Source organism: Chiloscyllium plagiosum, unplaced genomic scaffold (assembly GCF_037043375.1).
Source record: "Chiloscyllium plagiosum isolate Xiang-an unplaced genomic scaffold, Cpla_swu_hap1 HiC_scaffold_37, whole genome shotgun sequence".
NCBI lineage: Eukaryota > Metazoa > Chordata > Chondrichthyes > Orectolobiformes > Hemiscylliidae > Chiloscyllium > Chiloscyllium plagiosum.
The window spans coordinates 17,824,142-17,847,769 of NW_028270175.1; the positions used below are offsets into that span (position 1 = coordinate 17,824,142).

The window sequence follows — 23,628 nt, forward strand, 5'->3', positions numbered from 1 at the left end:
TACTTATGCACAAACCAGCCCATGATTCACCACCCAGATAACCTGATTAACAGGGAAACTGCAGACTGGCAAGCATAGAAAAAAACCCAGAGACAGGATAGAAGGGATAGGAGAAAGCAAACAATATATTATAAAGACAAAGCACTTACATTTTGGATTATGATAGGGAAAACTATGAGAATTTTCCATAGTTTTAAAATGGATTATAATGGATTAGAGTGGATTCAGTTTCAATTATTCTAATTACTGTTTTGGAGAAAATGGATTACTGAATAGATGAACAGAAATGAAGCATTTACCAAGGAAATAAATTTTATTAAGCAATAACCAGACCATATAGAGAATATATCACCAAAATGGAATAGAAGTATATTCTGTATCACCCAATTGCACTTGACTCCCATAAACCTAACTTAATTTGATAACACCTCGCATTAACATTTTTAATTGAGCAACATAAAGTTATTTTTCTTTGTACTCGTTCTTAGGACACACTTGCAAGGTGGACATTAATTGCCTTTCCCCAAATGCCCCTGAGAAGATGTTGGCAAGCTGCTTTCTTGAACTGCTGCAGTTCATATAGTGTAGATTGTGATGGACCATTATTAATGGTTAAATGGTTTGAATTAAGTGAACGTTAATGTAGCTCATTTAGAGTCATTTTCTTCCACAGATGACCAGAGTAAGAGTCGTAGAAGGTAAGAGAAAGAAGGAAGCTTTCCAGATAACATTGTTCTCATATAACTGTTCAGAAAAACCTTATCAAATTCTTCTGCACCAATCTAACATCTGCTATAAAAGGGCAAAGACAACTTAGTACAACCATGTTAAGTGTCTGTTAGGGAGCAGCATCAACATAGCATATAATTTAAACTGACAGCCTTGCTTCTTCAGAGCTCATTGCGTCTATCTGTACTCTTTTGTGTTGTATTGGATATGCTCTGTGAGTAACTGTGTTAGAAATGTAAACAGGCCATGAGTAAAAATGAATTAAAATCTGGCTTCTGTTTTAATTATTTCTTTTGGAGTATTTCAATTTCCAGCATACTGGAAGATTAAATACGGCAGCAGTAGGACTATGTAGGAAAATAAAGAAAATAATCACAATGGGGCAAATGAATTGTTTCACCCTCTACTTAATTGAATATTACATCAAGAAGTCCATTTGGTTCATTATTACTGCGCTGTCTCTTTGAAAAAGTTAACTCATTAGTCCTAATCTCGTCTTTTTAGTTGTGATTTCTTTTCCCTTCCAAGTATTGATCCAATTCCCTTTTGAAAATTAATATTGAATTTGCCTCAACTGTCCTTTCAAACTGTGTATTCCAGATCACATAATGTGCTGCCTATAAAAATTATCCATATATTGTCCCTGGTTCTTCAAACAATCTTATCCTCTGGTTATTGAAGGTCCAGCCACAGGAAAAACTACTCAAACTCTTCATGATCTTCAGCACCTCTATTCAATCTGTCCTTAATTTTCTCTCTTCTAAGGACAGTTTCTCCAGTCTTTCCACATAACTGAAGCCTCGTCTAATGTTTCATCCTCATCCCCTCTTTCCACCTCCCTTTCACTACCCATACCACCCACTGTCCTCCCTCATTCTGATTTGGTGAACTTCTTGTGGACTCTTGTTCTTCTATTTAACAAGGTTAGATAACATGGAATACAGGGAGAACTAGCCATTCAGATACAGAATTGACTCAAAGATAGAAGACAGAGGGTGATGGTGTAGGGTTGCTTTTCAGACTAGAGGCTTGTGACCAATGGTGTGCCACAAGGATCAGTGCTGGGTCCACTGCTTTTCATTATTTATATAAATGATTTGGATTTGAATATAGGAGGTACAGTTACTAAATTTGCAGATGATAACAAAGTTGGAGGTTACCTCAGAGTACAACAGGATCTTGATCAGATGGGTCAATGAGCCAAGGAGTGGCAGTTTAATTTAGATAACGGGGTGCTGCATTTTGGAAAGACAAATCAGGGCAGGACTTATATACTTAATTGTAAGGTCCTGAGGAGTGGTGCTGAACAGAGAGACCATGGAGTGCAGGTTCATAGTTCCTTGAAAGTAGAGTTACAGCTGTAGACAGGATAGTGAAAAGTCATTTGGTATGTTTTCTTGTATTGGTCAAACTATTGAGTATTGGGGTTCAGAGGTCATGTTGCAGTTGTACAGGACATTGGTTCGGCCACTTTTGGAATATTGTATGCAATTCTGGTCTCCCTCCTATCGGAAAGATGTTGCGAAACTTGAAAGGGTTTGGAAAAGATTTACAAGATTATTGCCAGGGTTGGAGGGTTTGAGCTCTAGGGAGAGTCTGAATAGACTGAGGTTATTTTCCCTGGAGTGTTGGAGGCTGAGAGGTGACCTTTTGAGGTTTACAAAATCATGAAGGGCATTGGATAGGGTGAATTGCTGAGGTTAGGGGAGTCCAGAATTGGAGGTTTAAGGTGAGAGAGGAAAGATTTAAAAGGTACCTAAGGGGCAACTTTTTCATGCGGAGGGTGGTGCGTGCATGAAATCAGCTGCCAGAGGAAGTGATGGAGGCTGGTACAATAACAACATTTCAAAGGTGTCTGAATGGGTTTATGAATAGGAAGGGTTTAGACGGATATAGGCCAAATGCTAGCAAATAGAACTAGATTTATTTAGGATACCTGGGGGGCATGAATGAGTTGGCCCGAAGGGTCTGTTTCCATGCTGTACATCTCCATGACTATAGATAAGAGCTAGTTTTTGGGTGGGTGGGACAGCAGCAGGATTCCTGTAACAGCACATAATTCACTGCCCTAAACCAGACAGACAGGGAAAGTTGCAGGTTCTAGTTACTGCTGAATTAGCTAATCTCAACACAGATGGAAAACTGAGAGTACAACAGTCCTCAATGCCCCTGGGTTTAAGGATGTGAAAATATTAGCCAGCGTTCCCACTCCTGAATGCCACCAGCGATTCTTACACCAAAGCAGGCAAATGAGTTCAGTTAAGGAAAAGAAAAACGCAGAGGGATAAATTGAAAAGTGGAGAAAAGGGAGTACAGTATATGGCTAAAGACAAGGAGGCAAAGAAATCAGATACACAGTAATTTAAAAGAAGAAAAATTATGTATTTAGTACCTTGCACAATCTCAGGACATTTCAAAACAATCTGCAATTAATGATGTGCTTTTGAAGCAAAGCATTGTTGTAATATCAGGGAACTGCAATAGCTATGAAGGCCCATCAGACAACAATGAAAAAAATGACCAGGTCATCTATTTTGGTGATATTCAGAGGGTAACACCAGGGAGACTGGCAGCAGGAAGAACTCCCTTGACTTTTCTTCAAAATAGTGCCATGAGATCTCCACACCCACTGGAGAGGCAAACGTGACCATTGGTTTAATGTCTGATCCAAAAGATGGATGAACGAATGGCCTTTTAAGTCTGGTTCTCAATGGCAGATTAAGAATCACAGCTTGATTCACAGAGCCTAAGGCAGGAATGTTGCTCACCAGAGATTGACTTCATTTTTTTGCACTAAATTTGAAAGTGCTAAATATTCACACGGACCCCAAAAAGCCAGCTGCAAAAGCTCAGAATCTGATATCTTACAGGGTCCCATGCTGTGCCACATCAAAATATAAATGTAATTTGATAAAAAAAAACCTTAAAAGCCACCCCTTGAGCACCATGTATTACATGCCAATATTTTAAGATTTTACTCATCTAAAATGTCTCTCCACTGGAGGAGTTTGCTATATGGCTGGTTTCACATTTAGTAAATTTGAAAAGAGTTATTTCCACAGCAGAGAGTCATCAAAAGAGAATTTAAATAACCCTTTGAAGGAACTCATCAGCCTTGCCAAGTAAAGCTTAGTGTGACCCATTTTACTTTTTGATGATGTTATTCTGCAGAGACAGGTGCAGGTTTTGGAAATCAATTGAAGCTTCCTTAGTGGTCCAGTTGAGAACTGCTTTAATGTGTGTAAAATTGAGGTGCAGAAAAGTCCAATTTTCATTTCCACCTTCATTCTGGGTTACCTGCGCAGAGACTGGGTGTAAATGGGCCTTTGCAATTGGTTTCAGTTGTTTCTGAGTTAGTGAAAGGAAATGTTAACCAATGACTGTTGTTGAAAAGTGTACGTTGTGGATCTTGTTCAGGGAACAAGATTGGGCTTGACTGTGATGCCCTCTCAAGTGGAATAGTGTATAAACACTCATTACCTAGACTTGTTCATGAAAAGATGTCCACTGGAATGATCTATAGAGAAAGGTCATCTTTCACAAAACTGTATTCATGTACACATTTACACAAAATGAATTCAGTATATTTTTTTCTGCTGTGTAGAGAATTTTTAAAATAAGGCCATATTTACAACCTAAGGAAAATGAAAGTGATAAGAAAATGAAGGAAGATTATTTTTCCTCGAAGGGCGATAAATGTGTGAAACAATGGGCAGTGGAATAAGAAATTGAATTGGTTTCATGAAAGAAGCAAGACAAATTTGTGTCAACAAAAGAGATTCAGAGCTGTTAGAAATTCATATATAGCCTGTTCCCTTAGTCATAGCTCCTGGATACTTGTTCCCAGAGCTGTGGCTCCTACATTGTATGTTCCCATAACCATGGATCTGCTTGCTACCATAATTATAGTTCTTGTACTGCTCTTTCCCGCAACAATGGCTCTTACATTATCTGTTCCCACAACAATGATTCCCATAACCGTGGCTCTGCACTTCCCATTTCCAGAAACGTGGCTCTGATGCTGCCCATTTCCACATACTTGGCTCCAACACTGCCTGTTCCCAAAGTCAGGGCTCCGATTCTACCTGCTCCCATTGACATGGCTCTAACGCCACCTGAACACCTAACCATGGCTCCGATGCTGCCTTTTCCCACGACAATGGCTCCGCTCTGTCTGTTCTCATTAACATTTGCTCCAGCAATGTCTGTTCCCATATGCATGGTTCTTGCAATGTCTATTACCATAGCTATCGTTCCTGCAATGCCAATTCCCATAACCATGACTCCTTTAATCTTGCTTCACCTGGCTACTTTACTCTGTGTTCCTTAAGTTGCTGCTTCTACAGTGTCCACAGCAATAAAACAATAGTCAGATGAAATGTGAAGGTGAAATTAAGTGTCCTTAGTGATGGAATTGATGTTGGCTTGAAGTATCTAGCACAGCATGATTGTGGGCTGTGCAGCAAGCAATGCATTTCAGACCCCAGAATAGGGGAGCACTCACTAGCTCTTTATTCAAATGTCACACATGTAAACGAGCTCACAGTACATTCACTGCCAGAGCAAGCCTAATAAACATATTACCAATTATTAATAAAATGACATGTAACAGGATTTTTCATTACATTTTTCAAAACTGTTTTTGAATACATTCCCACAAGCAGTTCTCTCTATTATGGTATTATTTAATTAACATGATGGCAGAATAAACTTCAAACTCTCGTGTTTTTCATACACTAAAGTTGCCAGTGGCTATTCTTTTTTAAGTGTTGGGGTGTCACTTGCCACTGACATTCTGTATTCATAAACTAAGCCCATTCTGCATACAGCATTGGTGTTTTCTTACCCTATCAATAATAGTTGTCGTATCATACACTCAAAAGCAGGCGATGAGTAGTTCAGTTGGGAAATGGCATGGAAAGAGTTGTCTCTTAGTGGCATTCCAAATCATGAGCACTCTGATGAGCAGGTGCACCTCCATATCTGAGTCTAGAATTTGTGTAAGCAGGTTACAGTTTGCAACATTGAGGAGTATTATAATCACTCCTGGGCCAACCCCAAACAGACAGACACTGTCAAAGCTGGGGACACTGGGTCATGAATAGGCAATGGAATCCTGACTGAATTTGTCCCCTTTAGTCCATAAGGAGGCAAGGATAACACAATTAATACACTGGGTGAGATAACAAGCTCAGTATAAGTTGGGGTTCACACTTGAGACACTGCATTTGGTTGAATACAATACAATGCTGGGTGCATTTATGTTCTGAGCCATCTGGGGAGTGAGAAATCCTCTTCTGATCTTTGAGCTTCCATTCACCAAAAGGTCCTCATCCTTGGAGTCAGAGTTAAGTAAGAGAACCACTTCATAAAAATCTAACAGATTCCATGTAGTATAAAAGCTTCACTATGTAGAGAAAATCCAACTATAGCTCAGTGACTTGGTAGGTGCTCTGTCCTCAGTTTTACAGTAGAAAATCTTGCAGGTGGACACAGTAGAACTGAGTAACACAGTACTTGAATATCAATGCACTTCAGTGAAAGGCTAATGGTGTGTGCTTTATACTGTCCTGCTCTAACTTGAACCATGAGATTTTCAAAAAAATTATTTTGCAGGATAGGGTTGTTGCTTGAAAAACGAGCATTTGTTGTCCACCCTTAACTATCCTTGAGAAGATAGGAGAGAGTTGCCTTCTTGAACAACTGCAGTTCATTTAGTATAGGTATGCTGTCAGTGCTGTTAGGAAGGAAGCTCCAAGATTTTGACTAAATGACAGGGAAGGAAAACCGTTTAAATTCTGGGTCAGGATTGTGTGTAACTTGGAGAGGAATTTGCACATGCTGCTGCTCCCATTCATCTGTTGCCCTTGTCAAGCTAAGTGGTTGAGGTCATGACTTTGGGAGATGTTACAAAGAAGCATTGGGCATATCCATTTGTGAAAACCAAGATAACTCTGACATTTCATTACCATTCCTGATGAAGGACTTTTGCCCGAAACATCGATTCTCCTGCTCCTCAGATGCTGCCTGACCTCCTGTGCTCTTCCAGCACCCCACACTCGACTCTGCTCTCCAGCATCTGTAGTCCTCACTTTCTTCAACCATATTGTGTGGACCAGACTTGTTAGGTTAGGTAGATTTCCCTTTCCAAGTTAGATGAAATTTTAGGACATTTCAGCAGCGTTATGATCACTGTTCCCATGCCAACCCACATATTGCCAGATTAATTGAATTAAATCTCACAGTTTGCCACAATAGGCTTTGAACTCACAAACTGTACAACACCAGTCCAGGATCACACTAGAATTACAAGGAAAGTGCAGGGAGAAGTGAAGATGAGCTATCAATTGTATCTTCCCTCATTATGGACCACTGCGCATCCTTGCTCCACCATTGGCATAGACTGCATTTGGAATTAACTCCCTAAATCACCTCGTCTTGACACTCCTCTTCAAGAATTTCTTATAAAGTCAAAAGTAACTTGGATGTATATTTGGTCTGATTATGTCTCAGCAGAAGCCTCACTTTCATCCCCCTACGCTCCCGGATTAACGAATTCAACACACGGCGAGACATTGAACAATTCTTCCACTGCCTTTGCCTCCGCACCTACTTCTTCAACCAGGATTCTCACCCACCCTCTGACGACCCCTTCTCCCGCCTCCAACACACCCCATCAACCTGGACACCCCATACTGGCCTCTTACCCGCCCTCGATCTCTTCATAGCCAACTGCCGCCGCGACATTAACCGCCTCAAGCTGTCCACCTCTCTTACCCACTCCAACCTCTCACCCTCACAACGTACAGCCCTCCACTCCCTCCACTCCAACCCCAACCTTACTATCAAACCGGCAGACAAGGGAGACGCGGTAGTAGTTTGGTGCACCGATCTTTATATTGCTGAGGCTAAACGCCAGCTCGCGGACACCTCCTCCTACTGCCCCCTTGACTATGACCCCACCTTCCACCACCAAACCATCATCTCCCAGACCATCCATAACCTCATCACCTCAGAGGAGCTCCCATCCACCATCTCCAACCTCATCGTCCCACAACCCCGCACCGCCCGTTTCTACCTCCTGCCCAAAATCCACAAACCTGACTGCCCCGGCCGACCCATTGTCTCAGCCTGCTCCTGCCCCACCGAACTCATCTCTGCATACCTCGACACGGTCCTGTCCCCCTTAGTCCAAGAGCTCCCCACCTACATTCGGACACCACCCACGCCCTCCACCTCCTCCATGATTTTTGCTTCCCCAGCCCCCAACGCCTTATCTTCACCATGGACATCCAGTCCCTTAACACCTCCATCCCCCATCACGAAGGTCTCAAATCCCTCTGCTTCTTCCTTTCCCACCGACCCAACCAGTACCCCTCACTGACACCCTCCTTCGACTGACTGAACTGGTCCTCACTCTGAACAACTTCTCTTACCAACCCTCCCACTTCTTCCAAACCAAAGGAGTAGCCATGGGCATCTGGATGGGCCCCAGCTATGCCTGCCTCTTCGTCGGATATGTGGAACAGTCCATCTTCCGCAGCTACACTGGCACCACCCCCTACCTTTTCCTCCGCTACATCGATGACTGTATCGGCGCTACCTCGTGCTCTCACGAGGAGGTTGAACAGTTCATCCTCTTTACTAACATCTTCCACCCTGACCTCAAATTTACCTGGACCGTCTCAGACTCCTCCCTTCCCTTCCTAGACCTCTCCATTTCTATCTCGGGCGACCGACTCAACACGGACATTTACTATAAACCGACCGACTTCCACAGCTACCTAGATTACACCTCCTCCCGCCCTGCCCCCTATAAAAATGCCATCCTATAATCCCAATTCTTTCGCCTCTGCCGCATCTGATCCCAGGAGGGCCAATTCCAATACCGAACAACCCAGATGGCCTCCTTCTTCAAAGACCGCAATTTCCCCTCAGACGTGGTTGACGATACTCTCCACCGCATCTCCTCCACTTCCCGCTCTTCCGCCCTTGAACCCCGCCCCTCCAATCGCCACCAGGACAGAACCTCACTGGTCCTCACCTACCACCCCACCAACCTCCAGATACATCGTATCATCCTTCGTCATTTCCGCCACCTCCAAACAGACCCCACCACCCAAGGATATATTTCCCTCCCCTCCCCTATCAGCGTTCCAGAAAGACCACTCCCTCCATGACTCCCTCGTCAGGTCCACACCCCCCAACAACCCAACCTCCACTCCCGGCACCTTCCCCTGCAACCGCAAGAAATGCAAAACTTGCGCCCACACCTCCCCCCTTACTTCCCTCCAAGGCCCCAAGGGATCCTTCCATATCCATCAGAAATTCACCTGCACCTCCACACACATCATTTACTGCATCCGCTGCACCCGGTGTGGCCTCCTTTACATTGGGGAGACAGGCCGCCTACTTGCGGAACTTTTCAGAGAACACCTCTGGAACACCCGGACCAACCAACCCAACCGCTCTGTGGCTGAACACTTTAACGCCCCCTCCCACTCCGCCAATGACATGCAGGTCCTTGGCCTCTTCCATCGCCAAACCGTGGCAACACGATGCCTGGAGGAAGAGCGCCTCATCTTCCGCCTAGGAACCCTCCAACCACAAGGGATGAATGCAGATTTCTCCAGCTTCCTCATTTCCCCTCCCCCCACCATATCTCAGTCTCTACCCTCAGACTCAGCACCACATTCTTGACCTGCAATCTTCTTCCCGACCTCTCCACCCCCACCCCCCTCACCTTAACCTCCTTCCACCTATCGCATTCCCAATGCCCCTCCCCCAAGTCCCTCCTCCCTACCTTTTATCTTAGCTTGCTTGGCACACCCTCCTCATTCCTGAATAAGGGCTTATGCCCGAAACGTCGATTCTCCTGCTCCTTGGATGCTGCCTGACCTGCTGCGCTTTTCCAGCAACACATTTTTCAGCTCTGATTATATCTCATCTATCGCTAGCAATCTCACTCTCTTCCCTGGAAAAGGTGTGGTAAAAATAGGAGTTGTTGTTTTCCTTTTGGGGATTGGTAGGAAGGCTGGGACCAGATTGTTCTTTCAGGTCAGAATACTGGGAATTACAGAAATCTCAGTGAAGGAAAGGGAAGAAAAACAAGCAACAGCAAAAAGTCTGTTTTTTACATTGTAAGCTGACTTAAATTTGAAACAATATCTGGAGGCTTGAGTTTTGAATGTTCTGTCAACTCAGTAATTATTCAAATTGTTCTTCTTGTGTATCTGTGGTGATCCAAGTGTAATTGTCAATTATCAGACTGAAGAGGAGAAAATCACTGCACTATTCCAATATTCTTTTAAATCAGTCACAAGGTTGTCTTCCTCAATGAGAATTAAATGGGAAAAGTACAAAACAGAATTTAGAGTGCTACTGCAGCCCTTACCTCTACACCTTGCACCTTCAACTTCATGTGATCTTCCCGAGTAGTTTTCCCATCTTTCCGTTTCTTCCAGCAGTAACCATCCTTTCTGTATTTCACCTTCTTCCTGTTGTATAGGATCATGGAACCATTCTGGGGCCTGCAATATTTCAAGGAAGACACATGGTTGGAAATAGGGACTCAGGATCCACACAAAACAGTTTTAGAGATACTTGTCCCCATTCAATATCAAACCTGTCATGCTTTAATGTTTAGGGTTGATGCTGATTTTGCACTTTGAGAATTTTTATGCATGTTACGCTGTCTCTCAATCTTAATGCCCTCATTTCCTACTAACAAGGAGATCCTGGGTGATGCATGCACTATTCCTGGTTTTAATTCATAGACAGCTGGCAAGACCTTTCCTCTACAACCCTCAAAGAACACTAATGCCAACTGTAGCTCTGCTAGTGCTTCCTAGAGTGAAGTTAATTAACATGAGATCTGTTTGCACTGGATGACTTACTTTTATCCTCTGAGTCCGAATGAGATAAAAGAAGTGCTTCACAGAAACATTAAAAGTGGGGGCGGAAGTAGGCCATTCAGCCATTCGAGCCTGCTCCACCATTCATCATAGTTTCCAAAGAATCCCTACAGTATGGAAGCAGGCCATTCAGCCTATCGAGTCCATACAAACCCTCCAAAGAGCACCCAGACCCACCCCCACCCTAACCCCGTAACCCTGCATTTCCCATGGCTCATCCATCTAACCTGCACATCCCTGCACACCATGGGCAATTTAGCATTGCCAGTCTACCTAAGCTGCACACCTTTGGACTATGGGAGGAAACTGGAGCAGCTGGTGGGAACCCACACTGACATGAGGAGAATGTACAAAGTCCACACAGTTGCCCAGGGCTGGAATTAGATCTGGGTCCATGGCGCTGTGAGGCAGCAGTGCTAATCACTGAGCCATCGTGCCAGCCTGAACATGGCTGATCATCCAACTCAGTACCCAGTTCTTGCTTTAATGACATACTCTTTGATCCCTTTAGTCCTCACAACTATATCTAAATGCTTCTTAGATCATTAGGTGAAGGAGCGACTAACTTGAAAAGCTAGTGTGCTTCCAATTAAACCTGTTGGACTATAACCTGGTGTTGTGTGATTTTTAACTTTCAGCTACCCAGGTATTAAGCTGTAAAATTCTTTGAGACTTCTTCAGCTCGCCCTCTGCCTTTATGATGCTCTTTGAAACTAACCTCTTTGACCAAGCACTTTTTCCCAGTATCTGCATATCTGTCTTGGTGTCAAGTGTGGCTTGTTAATCACATCTGTGTGTCATCTTGGGACACTTTAATGTATTAGAACACTACATAAATGCAAATTGTTATTACTTCTGTGAAACAGACTTACTACTCTTCATTCTGTCTTTTTGCGTCTAACTTTTCAACAGCTTCAGCTGCAAAAAGTAGACAAATATGTGCATCCCATTCACAGACAGAGTGAAATCGATGAAGTTTCCAACACAATTGGACATGCAATGTCTTTCCAATTATCAAGATAACACTAATGAATCACTTAATGCTTTGGTGTCTGGAAAACACAAATTATGCTCAATATATTAACCAACCTTCACTGAAGTGCTTTTCTTTGCAAATATGCAAGAATCAGAAAATACTGTCTGTCAAAAATTGATGGCTGGGGATCTGAAATCATCTGTAGGCCAGACCAAGTAAAGATGACAGATTTACTTTGCTAAAGGACATTACCGAATCAGATGGTTTTTATGACAATTGACATCATCACGTTTAGATATATTTTCATTCCAGATGTTTTTATTGATGTCAAATTTCACCATCGTTTTTATGGAATTCTAACTCATGCCCCTAGAATATTAATCTGGGGTTCAGGACTCAACATCTACTTTGTATTTGTAATTTATCATCTGATTAATATAAAATTATTTATACTTATTGATATAATTTACACTTTATAATCAAATTGATTAGGCGTCTTAGCCTGAACAGTATGGTCTGTTTGCAAGAATCTTTATTAATGACTGGAACATTAAGGACTGTATTGTTCATATACCTGGTATATAAGAGGCAATTGTTAACACAGAGATGCAATATACCCAAACATTTCACATACAGTATTAGGTTGTGATTTGGATTCAAATTTTGGCACAGACTATGGATAGAGACTCTCTTTTATGATGAACATGAAATGGAAGAACACAAAATTGTAATGTCCACGAGCACTTCATCCCAACCCCAAACCACATGTAATGGGTTATTTTTCCAAAAAAGCTTTGTGTTCCCTTTTATTCTTCAAAAAGGCAGAGAATCAAAACAGTGGCTAACAAAGGGTTAGGGACACGATGAGCTGCTATACAACACACTATTCTTTTAACTTAAATTTTGCCAACACAGAATTTCTGTTGCAATGATAGATTGATAAACAAAGGAAAGACAAACACCACACATTACTGCTTTTGTTAATCTTTTGTTGCAGCTAAAACTCAGGCAAGTTGGCTTCTCCCTTATCTCTTCTTTTACACACCAGCTCCTGAGAGCAAAACTGCCTGAATCCCAAACAGATAATACAGCAAGATTCAGTGGATTGCATTCTGATAGAAACACTTGCAAAGACAGTAAGATAAAAAAACAATTAATCAATCTGTTCATTTATTTCCTTAAAGGACCCCATGCCCTTGTAAAAATGTTTCACATTAGACTTTACACAGATACACACAAATAATTTCACAGATTTTACTGCTGATAGTTACATTTGAGCTAAATCTTTCTAATGTAAATAAACATTTGTAGTAAAGTCAGGCTTCAGCTAATTATCAAACCTTATTTACACAGTAATGCTTCCTGCAAGATATAACAAGTGTGAACATTCATTTTGGGTCAAGCTACCAATCATGCCAACCCCACTGTACCATAAATCAAGCACTAAACTCTTAAAAAACTAAAGAAACGGGTATAAAAACAAAAATGCAAGTTTGCCCAGAACATAAGCAATGAAGATTGACATTTAGTTTATAAACCTATTTCAAAAGATAGCAGCTATTGTACAGGGTGTCAGGAAACAGGTCTGGTGAACTAATGCATCAGGTTCCTCACAAGATCAGAGATGTGGTGGAGCCTGGTTACTCCCTCATATGCGAAGGCTGCCTGGAAGGACATATCTGGGGTATCTAAGACACTTCCAATGGAATAAATGCGATTAACAATGATCAGTCATGGGCTAATATTGCTAACTCAAATGCTTAGAGAAATATCATAAAGCTAGGATCATTTGGCGGATATGTTAAAATCTAAATATGTTAGCATTGGGTTAACAACAAATGACAAGCTGAAATACATAGTCAACCAACATGAGTTCATCTAGCACCTTTAATGCAGTAAAACATACTGGATGGACTACCTGGCATTGGCTTATCTCAACTTTCAAAGTCTTTCTTACCAACTTCTATCAGATTGCACCTGTAAGAGGTGGTGAGGGAACCAACCAAAGGGAAAAATCCTAGTCCTAGTCACCCCCAATCTATCTTTTGCCAATGCATCCATCTTTAACAGTAGAGTGGGAGTGACTAGCGTAAGATTCTTGAATTCATTTTAATACCAAACACACACCTATCAAGTCCTATGGCACTACTGTGCTAAATGGGGTAGATTCAGAACAGATCTAACAGCTCAAAACTGGCATTCATGAGATGCTGTGGGCCATCAGCAGGAGTAGAATTGCATTCAACCACAATCTGTAATCTTATGGCTCATCCCCCATTCTACATTCTAAAACCAAGGGAACAAATTTGGTTTAAAGACAAGCTCAGGAATGCATTTCAGAAGCAGAACCAGGGCATATCCAGAAAAATGCAATGTCAACTTGCTGAAGCTAAAATACTCAACTACTTGCACGCCAACACAGAAACAGCATGCAATAGGCAAAGCTAACTGATCTCACATGCAATGGACCAGACTGAAATGTTGCAGTCCTGCTACATCCAGTCATGCTTGATGATTAAACAATAAGAGAGAGAACAAGGTTTCACAAATATATTCATCCTCAACGATGGATGATTCAAGCGTCCAGATGACAATACTGAAGCATTTGCACCCATCTTCAGCTCAACGTACCAAGGGGACAATCCATCTCAGCCATGTCCTCAGGTTCCCTATAATCATAGATGCCAATTTTCAGCCAATTTGGTTTACCACATGTGATGCTAAGAAACAGCCTAAAAACATAGACTATGTTAAGGTACGTAGCCTATGGACCCTGACAACATCCCAAAAATAGTATTGAAGACTTGTGCTCCATAACTCGCCCCACCCTGAGCCCAGCTGTTCCAGGATAGCTACAGCAATAACACTGAAACAGTAATGTGGACAATTGTCCACACATGTCAGGCCAGCAACAGGTAGGACAAATCCAATCTGGCCAAAGATTGGTGCATCAGTTAACTCATGATCACCAGCAACATGATAAGAAGTGCTCTTAACAGTATCATAAAGCATAGTAATCAGCTCACTGACACTCAGTTCAGGTTCTGCTGGAGCCACTTGCCTGCTGAACTCATTATGACAGCCGAATACCTTAAGACAGCATTTGTTTTATTGAGTGTGTCTTCAAGAAGACTTAGCCCAACTGAAATAAATGGTAAACAAAGGGAAAGCTTTTCACTGGTTGGAATCATACCTGGAATGAAAAAGATCGTGGTGTTAAAGATAATCTTCTCAGCCACAGAATATCACTACAGCGTTCCTCAGGGCAGATATTTTCTAATCAACCAGCTCAGAGATGTTATTACAAACCTCTGGAACAGGTGAAACTTGAGCCCAGGCTTCTTGGCCCAGAGATAAGGACACTACCATTGTCCCACAAGACCCCTGAGTTCTTCAGGGTCCTAGGCCCAACTATTTTTCAGCTGTTCCACCACATGGTGAGGACTGGGGATGTTCCCTTATGATTAATTGCACAACATCCAGTATTATTTGACTCCTCCAGTATTAAAGCTGTGTTTCTAAATGCAGCAAGAGCTGGGCAAGGAAGGGTAAGGAAGCAGTTGCATGGGAACACCTCCACCTGTGCATTCCTCTCCAAACGACACATCATTCTGACTTGGAATGATATTACCATTGCTCTAATGTTCACTGGATCAAAATTGTGGAAGGTCTTCCTTGCACCTCTGTGGATGTACCTACCTGTAGTTGAACTACAGCATTTCAAGCTGACTCACCAATGTCCTATCAAGGGCAATTAGAGATGGACAACAGCTGTTGGCCTTAGCAGCAACAGCCAAATCACATAAAGAAAAATTTAAAAATAGCCATTTTACTTTTGCATTATCACGCAAAATTTAACATTGAGCCACAGGAGGAGATATTATGGCAGGTGACTGAAAGAGTAATTGCAGAGGTTGGTTTTAAGAAGAACATTAATGTAGGAGAGAGAAGTGGAGAGGTTTAGGTAGGGGCTTGTAGAGTTGAAGACTGGATGACAAATTCTTTTGGAAGGGAATTCCATAGCTTTTTGAAAAATAGAAATATTAAACGCGAGTAGTGTGAATCAGAGAGTGAAATAAGTCTAGGTAGTTTATGTGGAGATTAACAAACTGATAGATTGAAAGGCCTCTTCTCTACTGTTACATGCTTTGGAAGTGAAGTTTGATAATGTATGTGGTTGTATGCATAAGAAATGAATCATGATGAAACTACTGTAAAGTGAAAAAATATTAGGACCTCAGCTAAGCATCTGTACTGTTTAATATATTAATATATATCAGTCATTTGCCAGATATTTTATGTCCAGAATAGATTTTTCTAATATTTTGTTCAAACAATTTCCAGCAAAACCAATTATCAGGAATTGCACAGTATTACGGAGACTTCACTGAGCTACTCGATTCACAAAATTCATAATGACTGCTCTTTATAAAGGACTCACAATTTTTCATTTACCACATTGTTAATCTCTACAGCTAGAAATTAATATTAATGTACTGTACGTAAGGCTCTTCTATATCTTACTTAGCATTTTATTTGTGGTTTCACAGTGTCTATTAGGAGCCGTATTCATATTTTGCAAGGTAACATCCAATTTTCTCCTGGATTCTCTTATGCCTGCTTGGACAATGAGAACCATGCAGTACCTGTCAGATAGCTTATTCCTCATGTCTGATTGTAAAGTGGTTAGGTCACTGCAGAGGTATCACGGCAGAATTTGTCTTGATCCCCATTCTGTATTCCAGTAGAGGTCATTTGAATAGTGAGCGGGGAGAGGAACCAAGGGATTATTTTCTTTCCTAGCCCAAGGCCCAATTTAGCACCCCAATTTAGCTTTCCTGACTAATATCAGATAATTCAACAGAGACATAGGAGTTAATCCTGACATCTTTCATGAGGAAGAATTGTCCTTATCAACCCTACTGAAATCTAAATAATTTTCATTATTTCAGTTGCAAGACCCGCTGAACTGAGAATTCTGGGAGTGTACATAATCCAACTAAGAAGGTGACCTAAATCTGTTGGTGATACATTATCCAACATAAAACATTTCACAGCCTCTGGGAAACAGCATGGGGATAAAGATTTAAGATTAGCAGATGGCTTATTTCATTAATCAATGAATGGAGAAGCACAGAAGGACACAATCAGCAGAATTCCCCTGCTCAAAGGAAATCCTCTGAAAAACAATGTACAGAAAAAAAAATCCAAATATAAATTCTGGTGTTCTGGGGAACTTTCAAAGCAATATTATATAATACTGTGGCTTTCCTGTGCTGCTAGTTATGTTTATGGAAGGGATACTGTGTTGAATCATAGCAGGAAGAAACAGCAATTGTACAAGCTCATGGCAGGATGTCCCACCAGCATAACCAGCTAAATCTGGTGGAGGGAAATAAAGAGGTAGAAGGATTGAAACTGATCCTGGGTATTTGCAGCACAAAGTGGCTTGTAACAAACTGATTGTGTATTTTACATTAGGTGCTATTTGCTGTATATTAAGTAAGAGGAGAAAGTGAGGTCTGCAGATGCTGGAGATCAAAGTTGAAACTTTATTGCTGGAACAGCACAGCAGGTCAGGCAGCATCCAGGGAACAGGAGATTCGACGTTTCGGGCACAGGCCGAAGAAGAAGGGCCTGTGCCCGAAACGTCGAATCTCCTGTTCCCTGGATGCTGCCTGACCTGCTGTGCTGTTCCAGCAATAAAGTTTCAACTGTATATTAAGTAAGAAAAGTAACTGGTTAAAATGGTAGTGTCAGTGTCATATGATATATAAAACTGGCAATAAAGACTTAGAGTTATAGAGTTGTACAGAAACAAACCCTTTGGTGCAACTCATACATGGCGATCAGATATTCTAAATTGATCTAGTTCCATTTACCAGTATTGGACTCGTATTACTCTAAGCCATTTCTATTCATTTACCCATCCAGATGCCTTTTAAATATTGTAATTGCATCAGCCTCCACCACGTCCTCTGGCCGTTTGTTCCGTACACGCACCACCCTCTATGTTAAAAAGTTTCCCCTTTAGGTTCCTTTTAAATCTTTCCCCTCTAATCTTAAACCTATGCTTTCTGATTTTGGACTCCCCTAGCCTGGGGAAACAACCTTGGCTATTCACCCTATCCATGCCTCTCTAGATTTTATAAACCTCTATAATGTCACCCCTCAGCCTCCGACATGCCGGGGAAAATAGCTCTAGCCTATTCAGTCTCTCCGTATAGTTCTACCCCTCCAACTCCGACATACATTGTAAATCTTTTCTGCACCCTTTTAAGTTTAACAACATCTTTCCTGTAGCACGTAGACCAGAATTGAATGCTGCATTCCAAAAGTGGCCTAACCAATGTCCTGCAGAGCCACACCATGTCATCCCAACTCCTATACTCAATGCACTGACCAATAAAGGCAAGCGCATCAAATATATTCTTCACGATGAAGCTTTATCTCAAAATCTCTTTGTTCCGCAACACTCCCAAAGACCCTACCATTTGGTATGTAAGTCCTGCCCTGATTTGCCTTACCAAAACACATCACCTCACATTTATCTAAATTAAACTCCATCTGCCACTCTATTAGTCGATTCTGATTCTGTTGTACTCTGAGATAACCTTCTTGACTGTCCACCACACCACCACTTTTGGTGACATCTGCAATTGTACTAACCATTACTCCTATATTCACACCCAAATCACTTATATAAATGACAAAAAGCAGTGGACCTAGCACTGACCTTTGTGTGGTACATTGCTGGTCACAGGTCTCCAATCCGAAAAGCAACTCTCCACCACCACCCTCTGTTGCCTACCTTCAAGTCAATTAGTATCCAAATGGCTAGTTCCCCCTGGATTCCATGTGATCTAACCTTGCTAACCAGTCTACCATGCAGAACCTTCTGGAACACCTTGCTGAAGTCCATATGGATTATGTCCACCACTCTGCCTTCATCAATCCTCTTCATCATTTCTTCAAAAAACTCAAATTAGGGAGACACGATTTCTCACACACAAGGCCATGATGGCTATCCCTAATCAGTCCTTGCCTTTCTAAATATACGTAAATCCTGTCCCTCAGAATTCCCACAAATAACTTATTCACCACTGACATCAGGTTCACCGGTTTATAGTTCCCTGGCTTTTCTTTACCACCTTCCTTAAATCATGGGACCATGTTAGCCACTTTCCGTTCTTCCAGCACCTCAGCTGCAGCTAGCTTCCTACAAAATTCTAGGATACACCCGAGCAATCCCAGGGATTTATCCATGTTTAAATATTTTAAGTGGATTAGCACATCTTCCACTGTAATATGGACTTTTTTCAAGATATCAGTATTTGTTTCCCCACGTTCTCTAGCTTCCATATCCTTCTCCACAGTAAATGCTGATGCAAAATACTCATTTAGTATCTCACCCACCTCCAGTGGTTCCACATATTGACAGTATTCTTGATCTTGAAGGGGCCCTATTCGCTCCCTAGTTACACTCTTGCCCTTGCTGTATTTGTAGAATTTCTTTGGATTCTCCTGAACCCGATTTGCCAAAGCTATCTCATGTTCCTTTTTTGCCCTCCTGATTTCCCTCGATTATACCTTCTGCCCTTATACTCCTCAAGGGATTCACTGAATCCCAGCTGTCTATACCTACCATGTACCTCCTTCTTTTTCTTGACCAGAACCTCAATTTCTCTGGTCATTCCCTACACCTATCAGCCTTGCCATTCACACGAACAGGAATATACTGCCTCTGGATTCTCATTATCTCATATTTGAAGGCCTCCCACTTTCCAACCATCCCTTTACCTACAAATAGCCTCTACCAATTAACTTTTTCAAAGTCTTGCCTAATACTGTCAAAATTGGCCTTATTCCAAAAACTTTAACTTTTAAATCAGGTCTGGCAAGTTAAAATCCCCGACTATTACAAGCCTATCATTCTTACAGATAATGAAGAGGTGTCAGTGTTGGACTGAGGTGGGCAAAGTTAAAAATCAGACAATACCAGGTTATTGTCCATCAGGTTTATGTGGAAGTACTAGCTTTCGGAGTGTTGCTCCTTACAGATGTTTCACACATATCTGAGATCTCCTTACAAATTTGCTTCTCAATTTTCTGCTGGCTTTTGGGGGTTCTATACTGCAATCCTATTAGGGTGATCATCCCTTTCTTATTTCTCCAACCAAATAATCACTGGACAAACTCACAGGAATATCCTCCTGAAGTACTGCTGTATCCCTAACCAAAACGTCTCTCCCCCTCCTCGCCTGTCCCCCTTTCTATCCTTTCTATAGCATATACATCCTGGATTAAGCTTCCAGTCCTGCCCTTCCCTGAACCATGTTTCTATAATAGCTATGATATCCTAGTCTCATGTTCACAACCATGCCCTGAGTTCATCTGCCTTACTTGTCAGACCTCTTGCATTGACAAAAAAGCTTAATTTATCAGTCTTACCTTGTTCACGCCTTGTTCTTTCCTGCCTTTACTATTTGATGTGCTCCTCTTCTCAACTGTACCAGCCTTAGACTTAACTCTTTTCTCACTATTTCTTTGGGTCTCCTCCTCCCGCCCCCCCATTACTTTAAAGCCTCCTGAGTAGCACTAGTAAATCTCCCTGCCAGGATGTTGGTCCCCTTCCAATTCACGTGGAGTTCAGGTCCTTCATATACAAGTAACTTCTACTCCAGAAGAGATTCCAATGATCCAAAAATGCAAATCTCTGCCCCCTGCTCTGCATCCTTACAACATAGAACATAGAATGTTACAGCGCAGTCTCGGCCCTTCAACCCTCGATGTTGCGCTGACATGTGAAATTAATCTGATGCCCATCTAACCTACACCATTCCATTATTATCCATATGTATGCCCAATGCCCATTTAAATGTCCTTAACGTTGGCAAGTCTACTACTGTTGCAGGAAGGCAATTCCACGCCCCTACTAATCTCTGAATAAAAAAACTACCCCTAATATCTGTCCTAAATTTATCACTCCTCAATTTAAAGCTATGTGCCCTCATGTTAGCCTTCACCATCCGATGACAAAGGCTCTCACTGTTCACCATATCTAACCCTCTGATTATCTTATACGTCTCGATTGAGTCACCAGTCAACCTTCGTCTCTCCAATGAAAACAGCCTCAGTTCCTTCAGCCTTTCCTTGTAAGACCTTCCTTCCATAGCAGGCATCATCCTAGTAAATCTCCTCTGAATCCTTTCCAAAGCTTCCACATCCTTCCTATAATGCAGTGACCAGAACTGCACACAATACTCCAGGTGTGATCTTACCAGTGTCTCGTACAGCTCAAGCATGACCTCATGGCTCCGAAACTCAATCTCCCTACTAATAAACGCCAACACACCATATGCCTCCTTAACAACCTTATCAACCTGGGTGGCAACTTTCAGGGATTTTTGCACCTGGACACCGAGATCTCCCTGCTAATCTACACTGCCAACAAGTTTACCATTCACCCAGTACTTTACATTCCTGTTATTTCTTCCGAAGTGAACAACCTCACATTTTTCTGCATTAAACTCCATTTGCAACTTCTCAACCCAGTTCTGCATCTTAGCTATGCCCCTCTGCAATCCACAACATCCTTCAGCACTATCCACAAATCTGCTTACCTTAGTGTCATCTGCAAATTTACTAACCCATCCTTCTATGCTCACCTCCAGATCATTTATAAAAATGACAAATAGCAGTGGCCCCAAAACAGATTCTTGCAGCACACCACTGATAACTATGCTTCAGGATGAACATTTCCCATCAACCACCACCCTCTGTTTTCATTCAGATAGCCAATTTCTGATCCAAACCACTAAATCACCTTCAATCCTGAAACTCCTTATTTTGTGCAATCGCCTACCATGAGGAACCTTATCAAACGCCTTACTGAAGCCCATATACACCACATCAACTGCCTCACCTTCATCCACCTGTTTTGTCACCTTCTCAAATAACTCAATAAGGTCAGTGAGGCACAACCTACCCTTCACAAAACCATGTTGATTATCCCTAATCAAAGTATTCCTCTCGAGATGATTATAAATTCTATCTCTTATAACATTTTCCAACACTTTACCCACAACTGAAGTAAGGCTCACTGGCCTATAATTACCAGGGTTGTCCCGACTCCCCTTCTTAAACAAGGGAACAACATTTGCTATCCTCCAGTCTTCTGGCACTACTCCTGTCAACAATGATGACACAAAGATCAAAGCCAAAAACTCTGCAATCTCCTCCCTGGCTTCCCAGAGAATCTGAGGATAAATCCCATCCGGCCCCGGGGTCTTATCTATTTTCAGATTTTCCAAAATTGCTCTTTGTCAAATTCAATCCCATCTAATGTTGTAACCTGTATCTCCATAATCTCACCAACATTGCCCTTTACCAATGTGAATACTAACGAAAAGTATTCATTAAGCGCTTCCTCTATATCCTCAGATTCCACACACCACTTTCCACTATGATCTTTGATTGGCCCTAATCTTACTCTAGTCATTCTTTTATTCCTGATATATCGATAGAAGATCTTATGGTTTTACTTGATCCTATCCGCCAACAACTTCTAATGTCCCCTGCTGGCCCTTCCTAGCCCTCTCTTTAGATCTTTTCTGGCTAACTTATAACTCTCCAGCCTCCTATCTGAGCCTTTACGCCTTATCCTAACATAAGCCTGCTTCTTCCTCGTGACAAAAGCTTCAACTTCTTTGGCTCCATCTCTCCACAACTACCTCCCTGCCTGATGGGTATAGCTTATCAAGGACCAGCAGTAGCTGCTCCTCGAATGAACTCCACATTTCAAGAGTGTCCATCCCCTGCAGTTTCTTCTCCATCCTATGCATCCTAAATCTTGCCTAATTGCATCATAATTGCCTTTCCCCCAGTTACACCTCTTTCCCTGCAGTATCTACCTATCCCTGCCCATTGCTGTTGTAAACATAACCGAATTATGGTCACTCTCGCCGAGGTGCTCACCTACCTCCAAATCAAACACCCAGTACCAAAATCCAATATGGCATCGCCCCTTGTTGGCCTGTCTACATAGTGTGTCAGAAAACCCTCCTGCACACATTGAACAAAAACTGACCCATCTAAACTACTTGAACTATGGTATTCACAGTCGACACTGGGGAAGTTAAAGTCCCCCATAACAATTACCCTGTTACTCTCGCTTCTTGTGGTTCTGTTCGCCGAGCTGGGAATTTGCGTTGCACACGTTTCGTCCCCTGTCTAGGTGACATCCTCAGTGCTTGGGAGCCTCCTGTGAAGCGCTTCTATCGAGAATCCTTCTATTCCTACTCTCTCTTCTTACAGAAAGTGCCTTTCTGTGGAGTCAAGAAGCAGTACTTTGGGAAACCAAATTAGACATTGACTCCTTACACATGACAAAATAGAGTGTTAGTGGAAAAAGCAATCAAGTAAACCAGGTGTTAAGTGCAACAAGTGAAGTGAACCTCATGGTCAAGAAGAAAAAGAACATTTTTAGAGATTAACCTGGACTTTGGGGAACATCACAGGTAAAGTAGAAGGCTGATAAAAAAGGCCCTGAGACAGGACAGCAGTGAGTACTGATCCAAAGAAGCAGACAGCCAGAAAAGAGCAGCCATAGTCTATGGAACAGCTCCAGATTCAGGTGAGGTATGGAGATTAATCGGTCATTCCAAGAGCTATTCTAGGTAATTGATGGATTGCACCAAGTTCAGAAAAGGGAGGTTTGGAAGAAAATATTTAAAAGATATGGAATGGCTTCAGGCTTAGGCAGAAAAGGGCAAAAGGACCAGTTATCTGGTGGAGATCATCATGAATGAGATAGTTGCAGGACAGGGCAATGATAAAAATACAGTGTCTTATGAAGAACTATTCAAGGCACTTGAGACATATTTCAGTGCATGAAGAAATTTAATAATAGTGCATGCAAATTTAAAACAAGAAAACAGAAAGCATAGATTTGTTCCAAAATGATTTTTATTACCTGGCTGAATGCAGAATTAATTCATAACTGAATTA

General features: G+C 41.9%; 1 protein-coding gene across 7 annotated transcripts in view; it reads right to left on the bottom strand.

Moving 5' to 3' along the window:
• camta1a (calmodulin binding transcription activator 1a) overlaps positions 1-23,628 on the bottom strand; it is a 1,306,542-nt gene that overhangs the window by 502,533 nt on the left and 780,381 nt on the right. For all 7 annotated transcript variants that reach the window (XM_087980408.1, XM_087980405.1, XM_087980404.1 and 4 more), the window contains exon 4: positions 10,124-10,259. In XM_087980408.1, the coding sequence (XP_087836534.1) occupies positions 10,124-10,259 (136 nt within the window). The remainder of the gene's footprint in view (positions 1-10,123; positions 10,260-23,628) is intronic.